The following is a 10,001-nucleotide window of genomic DNA, read 5'->3' as shown; positions in this document are numbered from 1 at the left end:
GAGGAACTGCTCTGTTAGGCACGCAGTGGTTTGCAGAGTGTTAGCAGCCGATAGAGCTTTCTGCCCTGGATAAGGAGCAGCTGCAGTCGCTGTAAATGTGCCTGAAAAGCAATTTCCAATCTTTGCGTTAGGTAAGAACCGTTTCCTTCCTTTCCTTCCGTAGATGTTTTAGGAAAGATTAGGTGAGAAATGTTGGCTTCTGCAAGGAAATGGTTATTTCTTTGAGCTCGCTTTAGATCTAAGACTACTGGTTGCGTTTCAAATAACCAGCAGCATTCCCACTGCTAAAACGAGCACTCAAAGTAAATGCTGCCGCTGAAAGAAGCAGCAAGGTCCTTTTCAAGTTTTTCCTTATCCGAAAAGTAACAAGTTTAAAGCCTGAAACGGTCGGATGTGTGATAAACAGGGTGGCTTATGCCGAAGAAGGGCTGGTAGTCGGTGTATGGACCAATGCTTGTTTGTTTAGGCATTGTTGGCGACCGAATCCCGAGCGAAGCAATTGTTAAAAACCTGAATTTCCCGTCTGTGTGTATTTTTAGTGCGCAGAGGCATTGCTTGAACGTTGTTTGAACTCCTAGGCATTCCAAGGGGCAAAAGCACTTCGGAAAAACGTGCAAGACTGCATGTTACTTTGGTTCACTGCTGACACGCCGACTGTGCGCCGGCCTGTCAATCACCGGGAGCCGCAACAGCCAGCACATGGCAGCGGGTGGCGGGCGTGCTGGCCAGCGGCCCGCTCCGCTCCACTCTCCGCCCGGCGGCTGAGCGCGCTAAGCGTCCGAGTGCCTGGAAAGAAAGGCAAATTAATGTGTGTTTTCTCTCTAATTGTCTGTAGCAGGCATTTCGGCGGAGCAGGAGGGTCAGAGAACTGGGAGTGAGCGCTGCCCGGGAGAGAGGCTGACCTGCCAGGACCGGAGTTCCGGGGACGCCGTGCCCCCTCTTGCCCAGCGTGCGGGATCGGGAAGGGGTTTCGACCTGCGCGGGGGTCAAGGGACGACGCCCCGTCTCTTCCCATGAGAAGGACCCCCAAACCTCGCTTCCTATACCGTCACCCTTAAAAAAGCGGGTTAAAAAACCCACCCCCACCCCCCCAGGAGCTGCGGCCTCCGCCTCGCTGGCGTGTGCTCCCGGCCCCGCCGCGGCCTGCCCCGCTCCTTGACCGGCCCGTAGACACCGGTTCGAGCCCCTTCCCGGGCGCCGAGGAGTCTCGAACGTCCGTGACGTGGATTTTAACTCGTCGGGAGGCCGCTTCTGCTAACCTTCCGGCGAGGAGCGATCGGAACCCAAGTACTCTCGTCGGAGCACGGGCTGCTAGTCCGCTGGCCTTTCACGCGCCGCACCCCACCCCACCCCCCACCCCCGCCGCTCCCGGCTCGCTTTCAGAGACTCCCGGAGAGCCCTCCCGAAAGGATTTATTCTTTCTGGTTCTCGGAAGGGGGCCGCCGGAGAAAAGCCCCAGAGGCGGATGTTACTGAGCGGCGCGGCGAGCGCGAGCCGTGAGAGGTGTGCTCCCGGCCGCGCGCAGTCCCCGGGGGACTGTCCGCCGCAGCAGGAAGGGGGCCGCGGGGAGCGCTCCTGCGCGGCAGCGGCGGCTGAGGCCGCGGGCCGGCTCGCCGCTGGTCGGGCCATGTCTCCACGCCCTGCCCGCCGCGGTTGATGCGGCGCGCGCACGCTGCTGCCGCACCGGGACCCGGGCCGGGCCGCACGCCGGGACTCCACGCCGCCGGCTCAGCCTAGGTGAGTGTCGGGCGGCCGGTCTGGGCGCGCGGGCGGGGCTCGCTCGGCGCAGCAGGTGTGGGAGGCGGGGGCGCCCCGCGTGCGGCGCCGCCCCCGGGCCGGGCACTCGGGGCTGGGGAACCGGGGGCACGACCTTCCGCCGCTGCGGAGGACGTTGGGACAGTGTCTCCCACCCCCGTTTTCCTGGAGCGGGGGCGCTGTGGCCCGGGCCGCCCTCTCGGAGGACCCCTCTTCGCGAAAGATGGGTTCGAGGAAGCTTTGGGGTGTCCCCGGAGGGTCCCGAGGAGCTTCTTGACTCGTGCCAACCGCAGGCTTTCCGCGGAGGAGTTTCACACGCAGGACGGCGAAGGCCGTGTGAGCGCGTGTGCAGGCAGGCAGACCCCGGGGATCGCCAGTGAGGCCCCCGGCAGCGTCAGGCTGCTGCGCGGCGAGCTTCAGCCTCGCGCTCGCGCGGACTCTAGCGGACCGGCGCGGGGAGGGCAGGGGAGAGGGCGCTGCCACTTTAAAAATGGGAAGTCCGCCCTCCTGAGGTAATGTAACCTCAGCCTCCTCCCCTCCGCCTGCCCGGGAGAGAGAGAGAGAGAGAGAGAGAACTTGTTTTCATTCATAACTTTTTCCTTTTCCTTCCTCTCCGTCAACTATTTATTCACCGCTCCTCTCGGCTCGGATTGCAGAGGGCGCAGCTCCACCGTCTTAACTGGCAATGGGGCGACGCTCCTCTGCAGCCCCTGCCCCCGGCTCCGTGCTTCCCGGCGCCTTAGGAACCCAGCTCTCCCTTTAACGTAGGGGCAGACCTTTATAACCACTCCTGCCGGGCGCTTGCTTTTGGCGCCTCTGTCAGCTCTGAAGGCTCTTCCCGATCTGTAAGAAATCGTGGTGGGATACGCAAAAATGTTTTGGAAATCCACGGTGATCCTTAGGATGTGATGAGATTGTCCGAAAAGGTATTCAACTTCGATTCGTGTTTCCTTGGGGGGAAACAGTTTGCCGTGGGCGTGTGAGCGTATTTGGATGTAGATCGAGGACTGTCAGAGCTTGAAAAGGGGCTTTGCTTTCAAATCAGAGGTGGCTAATTTTGTATTTATCTGGTAATCTAATTTACCCGACAGCATGAATTTTGTCAGGACTATCATAAATGCAGATTAAAGTTGTGCCTGGTGTTTTTACTGCACTTTTCAAATCCTTCTGTTTTTTCTTCCCTGTGGAATCTGAGTTAGTTTTAGATACTCAAAGCACTGGATTAAAAACTTCTTTGCGAGGAATGATATTGTGCAGAGTAACGATGGAGTATTTTTAACAATCTTTAAGGATTCGAGGACTAACACCAGCAGGTTATGACTGTACTTCTCAGGTGCAGAAAAATAGAACCTTGGGAGATCTAAGTTGGATGAGGAAGGGGGACTCCAAAAAGTTAAGACATAATATGTGAACATTCAATTCAGTGAATAGATGAAATGGACTTCTTTTTGCTTTATTCCTTTAACTAGTTTTTTGGTTCAAGGTGGGAGTGGAGAATGGGCATTTTTTTCTTTTCATTCTTGAATTGGTTTGAATATGTAGACTTTGGAGGGAATTTGTATGAAAAATATTTTAGTTTACCACTGACAGAAAACAGAAACGTTTTTGTTTGGTAGTTTGTGAAGAATACATTATAAATTAGAAATAATTTAGTATTGGTATGGAAACATAAATGCTATCTTTATCGGAATATTACCGTACTTATATTATTACAAAAAGTACATTGATGCAGAGTTGACAGTGCTTCTGAAAACCACAATCTGTCATGCACATACAAATTTTTAAGTTAAAGGAAATACAGGTAATTAAAATGGCCAGGATTTCCCTGTGCTGCTTTAAAGGCCTAACACTTGCTCATGAAAGTTATCTCATTATAGGAGTGAGCCCTTATTTAAACCTTTAAAAAAGTCATCCTTTCACTATTTCAAATGTGAATACTCTTTTTAACATTCACAAAACTATATATTGAGTTTTGGGTATGTGCCGTAGTGGCTCTAAAACACCAAAAACTGTTGTTGTATGTGTCTATGTATTAATTTTTGCATCTTGTAGGTAAATAATGTGCTAGGTTTAAAATCTTGGTTTCCACTGAAAATGACCTCTTCCATTTTAGTTTGAAATCCCTTCAACGTTTTTTTTTTAACACGTGAAGTATATACCTTGACTAATTTCCTCATCATTAATCTAATGCTTATAACAGCAAACAACAAAAAGGCAATAGCACCAAAGCCATTCATTTTTTAAAAGGGTCTTTTTTCCTTTCTGGAAAACACCTATGAATTGATACTGAGCTTTCTTTAGATAAGAGCTATTGCAGTATTTACACTCAGTATATCTTTTAAGGGCATACTCCTTTCTAATTATTTCTTAGATTCACAAACAGAAAGGCATCACTCTTTTTGATTCTGCTTTTTAAAAGTTGAAAGAAATTGTTTTTATGGTATGGGGTCTCTTGCTTACATTCTTCTTCTATGATGTGGTCCTCAGCCTTTCTTGGAATTGGACTTTGGCCAGGACCCCAGCATCACTCTAATCTGCTGATGAAGGAGATCATTACCAGGTGATTTAGGCAATTTGTGATTTGACAGGATCCCCCCATCCCCGGCAAAAAGCTTCCTGTCGTTTATTTTATCTGTGTGTGTGTTTTTTTTCATCTTTGATTTCCTTTTTAGGATTTCAGATGAATGCCAGGTTTCCACTGATTGCCAGAATTCGAGATCACTCCACATGGATCCCCAAAATCAACATGGCAGTGGCAGTTCATTAGTTGTGATCCAGCAGCCTGCAGATAGCCGTCAGAGGTTGGACTATGAGAGAGAGATTCAGCCTGCTGCTATTTTGTCCTTAGACCAGATCAAGGCCATCAGAGGTAGCAATGAATATACAGAAGGACCGTCAGTGGTGAAAAGACCTGCTCCTCGAACAGCACCAAGACAAGAAAAGCATGAAAGAACTCATGAAATCATACCAATTAATGTGAATAACAACTATGAGCATAGACCTACAAGCCACCTGGGACATGCAGGACTCCCAAATAATGCCAGAGGCCCCATTTTGAGCAGATCAACCAGCACGGGCAGTGCAGCCAGTTCTGGGAGCAATAGCAGTGCCTCTTCTGAGCAGGGACTCTTAGGAAGGTCCCCAGCAGCCAGGCCGGGCCCTGGTCATAGATCTGAAAGGGCAGTCCGGACCCAGCCCAAACAACTGATCGGAGATGATTTGAAGGGTTCCTTGAAAGAGGACCGGACACAGCATAAGTTCATTTGTGAACAGTGTGGGAAGTGCAAGTGCGGAGAATGCACAGCTCCCAGGACCCTGCCATCTTGTCTGGCCTGTAACCGTCAGTGCCTTTGCTCTGCTGAGAGCATGGTGGAGTATGGAACCTGCATGTGCTTAGTGAAGGGCATCTTCTACCACTGCTCCAATGACGATGAAGGGGATTCCTACTCGGATAATCCTTGCTCCTGTTCACAGTCACACTGCTGCTCTAGGTACCTGTGTATGGGAGCCATGTCTCTGTTTTTACCTTGCTTGCTCTGCTATCCTCCTGCTAAGGGATGCCTGAAGCTGTGCAAGGGGTGTTATGACTGGATCCATCGCCCAGGGTGCAGATGTAAGAACTCCAACACTGTCTATTGTAAGCTGGAGAGCTGCCCCTCCCGGGGCCAGGGTAAACCATCATGATTTTTGGAGGTGGGTTGGACCTCCTGAACTTCTAGCTTTCAAGCTGTGGCTGTTAAAAAAGGTCCTATTGGTTACTTGTTTTATTTTCTTTACAGTTTTTCCTGACTTTCTTCCCCAGTTTCCAAGGTTTGACTCACGGATTTTATACTCTTTAAATGGATGATCTCCAGTGAGAGTGGACCATGAAACTGAGCTGGCTCTCACTTGTGACAGGAGCTTTTGCCACCCACTCGAGAGGGTTTTGAAAGCCAGTGGGCTTCTGTATAGCCTTTGTGTTCTGCAGGCAACTTTTCAAAGTTGTACACATGAACATACCCAGACACACACACCCAGACTACAGTGATTTTAGAGCTGTTTTTGTCTGGGAGTAGCAAAATTGAGTTTCAAAGAAGCACCATTTAATTGCTTAAAGCTATGTATTAAATCTTTCTCCAATTAGGGCTATCTTCATAGCATTGGACCCTTAAGTAGCATGGAGGACGTGTTTTTGTTATAAAAATTTTTCTTTAGCCACTTCCCTCCCCTTCTTGCTCCTCAGTGTCTGCTCCCCTCAGTTTTGGCATCATCTTATTCTAGAGGTGCCAGGTTTTGGTTTTTTTCCTGTGTAATTTTAGGTTTGCTTGATGATGTAAATCTTCACATTGGAGATATATTAATAGTATCTTGCTCATCTTTATTCTAGCTTTCCTGTTTGTGAAGGATTCAACTACTTTCCTTCCATACCCCATACTTTTCACCAGACTTCTCTTGTTATTTGAGGGCACTTGGATATCTGAAGTTGATATTTATAGCTGATCAGTCTATAGGTGTCACAGAACTATGCTGCCGAAGGTGATCTTGGCTCCTTAATGGCCCTTCTGGCCCCTTGGTTAGTTAACAGCTATGTAATTCTAATCTTTTCTGTGTTTTCATTGCCTTAACCACAAATTGTGGGGCTTTTTGTATATTTTATGTATAAATCACAAAGTTGAATTCTGACTATTTTTAAGACAAAAGTCTGTTAAACTTTTTTATTGTAAAGAATATTTATTATGCGAATCTATTATTTTATGATATTTATTGCAAAAGACTGTTGAAATGTACTCGTATGAATATAACAAAATATCAATACGTAACGGAAAATAAGGTGACACGAAGAAAGTACATATGTTAACTATAATGCAGAAAATATATCAATTAATGAAACTGTCTCTTGATTTCTTCATTTATTAGTCTGTACTATTACGGTGATTTTTGTCATTTGCTTTGCCTCTTCATGCACACCCGTTTCTTTCCTTGCATATACCAAATCTAGACAGATGAGCTCAAATTTTGAATTAGATGTGTCCTGGAAAATGCATTAATCAAAATTCTGTAATCCAAATTCTGTTTGAACAAATACCCATGTGAATCCATTTTATAGTAAAAATTTTTGTAATCAGTATTAACTCTCCTTACTTTGGCTATTTTGTAAGTAAAAAGTTTTGTGTGTATCATAGTTTCTTGGGATAGAGCATATCAGGTTTTTAAAAATGTTTTAACTGTCCTGGGTTAATCTGAAATTAGTCTTCATCACAAAACTTAGTTCTGTAGACATGCTAGGAGTTTCTGGCATAGTCACTTTAATAAAACTGTTCTAGAGAATGTAGCAAGAAAAAAGCTCTCAACACCGAAGAGATGCTTTAAAAACATTCCTGTCCCTATACGTTTTCATTTCCTTTAGTAAGTTTTTCATGTGACCTGATCAAACTACATTTCATCATGTCTTGTACAGTAAGAAATCTGAGGGCCTGAAAGTTTGTATAGAAGTTAATATTTTTATTTTCTAGTCTGCTGAAACCACTACATAGGTAGAATCTTTGGGTCTGATAAAATTTTGTTGATATGAATCTTCAGATTCAGCTTCACTAATTCTCCTTATGCCTAAGTGGTATGTCCAACCTAAATAATAATCTTCAATTGAGAATAAGGTGTTGACAATTTGAACTCAGGATTTAGGCTATCAGAAGTCTTGTTGAGCTTTTCAACTTTGGTTATCTCTTAGATAATTTGGCTACTAATTTGGGGGATATTTATTCTTTGTAAATAGGCTTTGAATTTGTTTTAAACAGACAAGGTGTAAGTGATAAAAACTTTTTATTGCTTTCTCATCAAGCCACTAAACCTGTTAATTAGCACTGTGACATTTTATATAATCAAACATTTTCTCTATGCCCTGAAAGCAGATATGTTTTTTAAAATGAATATTTATGTTTTGGAGGTCATTTAATGCATGGTATTTCAAAGTGTGAACTCATTTCCTCTTGTACTCAAGCTATGTGTATTATCACTGGTCTCTTAAAATTCAGTATTTCATTGAGATTTGGCTCCTTAATGAAGTGTATGAACACAGACTCCCTCAGAATATTGTGTAATTTTTTTCTGTTATTATTCAGACTCTTGGTATCATTAGGAGTTGGTATAAGAGCTGTCTGTTGCTATAATACCCAGACTCAGAAATTCTAATTTTTATTGAAAGAAATTCATGACTTTTGTGAGAATGAGGTATGCTGTGGACTTTTAATTTTTAACTTCAGGCTACATGCAGAATACATGACGATTAAAATCTTAAGATGGTGCTCTCTGCTGCTGCTAGGGCCCTAGCCGTTCTCTGGTATCAAGTCAGGCCGGTATTTGGAAGTAGCAATAAATAGGTCAGAGGTCCAGACTTCTAACAGGCTTGTCAGGTGACAGAGCATCACCCCTTTAATTCAAAACTTCCTCCTTTATGATGATTTAAACCTAGAAGGAAAAAATATGAGGGTGTGTCCTCATAAGTGCTTGTGAGTCCTAAAACTGATCATTTTAAAGTGCTCAAGTTGTGAAACCATCAACCATGCTAAAATTTCTTAGAGCTCCACTGCCGTGTACTTGATACTGCTAAATGGAGAAGAGCGTACCAAGTAGGTGGGCTTTCTTCTTTTTAATTCCACAATTTTGTCCCTCTTCCTCAACTGCTGCAGCTTGGTCAAATGAATGTTTTTGTTACAGAGTTCTTTGCCAGCATATTTCCTGACTGCCAGTTTTTTCGTTTTCAAAGAAGTTTTATTGAGATAATTTAATTGTGAATAAAATCAATATAGGATTTTGGTAATTGAGTAGTTTCTTATTACAGAGCTTATAAAATGTAACCCAGCAGAAAAATGAAATGTGAACAAGTAGATAATGCTGCTTTTGGCAAAGGCCTAAGGTGAATCCTTAAATTGTAGTCTGCATATATGGTTTAAATCTAAACCACTGAACACTGAACAATGTCTTTAAATAAGTGGAAGGACATGAGTTAAAAGCTAATCATGTTTTCACTGTAAAATTGATATTGGAACCAAATCAGAGGATTTGTTTCTGGAAGATTGATTTAATTTTTAAAAGTGTCTCCTAAATCTTTCCTTGCTTTACAGAGTGATATATTTCATGGCAGTTTTTATGTATAGTTCGTTAGAAAAAAGTACTATCCCTTTTTGAAACATTGAAAACTGAAACAAAAAAAAGAGAGTGTCTAGACAGTTCTCATCTTAAACTCTACCCCACCTTTCACCATATGTGTGTGTGTGTGTGTGTGTGAATTGCAAGGGAGAATTTGATGTTTTTAAATATCTCAAAAACAAAACTTTAAATCCTCATTGTGGCCAATCAGTTGGAGGACTGCTTTTTCCAATATTTCACTGATTAGATATAATCAAAGTAGACATGTAGTTAATTGACAAGTTATTGATTCTTCTAATATTCTCTTAGACTAATACCAGTCCATTTTGCTACGTTCACTGAACACTTATGTTCACTATTCTATATGCAGAATTAAAGAGCTAAAAATAGAGCTCAAAGTATATCTTGCTTCTCTGAGATCTATTCACAACTACTCTATCAGAAGACTTTTCAGGGTAGGACTTGGTATTCTGTATTTTTAAAAGCTGTTTGGGTGATTTTATCAGTTTTGAACTGCTTTTTTAAGCTCTGTGTTTTCATTTTGAGGATATAGAAACCAAGGCAGGGTTAAGAATAACTATTCATGATAGCTAGTATAGAGTCAGAACTCTCACTGGATACTGGATTTTCTTAATTTTTTTATCAGCAATTCTAGTACCTTTCTGCCTTTACCATTCTGTTCTCTTTAACAGAAAGTGTTTATTTTTAATTAGTATATTTGACCATAATATAGTAAATGAAATGTTTTCCTGCATAGATTAGTTGCACACTTAACTATCAGGAATAAATAGAAAATGAAAATGACTTCATTGCCTTAATTATTTTTCATATGTTAAAGTTAACTTCATTTGGAAACAGCATGTTTACTTCCTCCTGCCAGGTTTATATGGTAATAATAGAACAAATTGATTTAAGTTTATAAATCATTATGATTACAGTGATTAAAAATCAGATTAAAATGTTCCATTTTGCATTTTAACCAAATAAGATAGGGTAATAATTCTAATTGCAAAAGCAGCAGAGAACCTAGAATTTTTTTGAACTGGGTAATTAGGGTAAATATACTGGAAACTTCCATCATTCCCCAGTAGTCCAAGAGCTTGTTTTGATTTAAAAAATAA

The 10,001-nt window shown here is 43.2% G+C and overlaps 1 protein-coding gene across 6 annotated transcripts; it reads left to right on the top strand.

Moving 5' to 3' along the window:
• On the top strand, positions 1 to 8,029 carry SPRY1 (sprouty RTK signaling antagonist 1). Of its 6 annotated transcripts, XM_036997877.2 has the most exons (4): positions 1,598 to 1,737; positions 2,412 to 2,681; positions 4,243 to 4,315; positions 4,428 to 8,029. In XM_036997877.2, the coding sequence occupies exons 3-4, from the start codon at positions 4,296 to 4,298 to the stop codon at positions 5,437 to 5,439; spliced, it is 1,032 nt and encodes a 343-aa protein (XP_036853772.1). In that variant the 5' UTR covers positions 1,598 to 1,737; positions 2,412 to 2,681; positions 4,243 to 4,295; the 3' UTR covers positions 5,440 to 8,029. The 6 variants fall into 6 exon arrangements, with proteins under 6 accessions (XP_073093162.1, XP_036853772.1, XP_036853774.1 ...); XM_036997879.2 differs by lacking the exon at positions 4,243 to 4,315; XM_036997878.2 differs by lacking the exon at positions 2,412 to 2,681 and having other exon boundaries at positions 1,605 to 1,737.
• Positions 8,030 to 10,001: the final 1,972 nt, after the last annotated feature.

This window comes from Manis javanica, chromosome 5, assembly GCF_040802235.1.
Source record: "Manis javanica isolate MJ-LG chromosome 5, MJ_LKY, whole genome shotgun sequence".
Classification (NCBI taxonomy): Eukaryota; Metazoa; Chordata; class Mammalia; order Pholidota; family Manidae; genus Manis; species Manis javanica.
This window is presented reverse-complemented; position numbering and strand designations above follow the sequence as displayed.

What these genes read in the sequence shown, in the direction of transcription:
- SPRY1 (XM_036997877.2), top strand. Translation starts at nt 4,296, where the DNA reads ATGAAGGAGATCATTACCAG. An exon ending in ATGAAGGAGATCATTACCAG is followed by an intron (nt 4,316 to 4,427) that starts GTGATTTAGGCA and finishes TTTCCTTTTTAG; the next exon opens with GATTTCAGATGAATGCCAGG.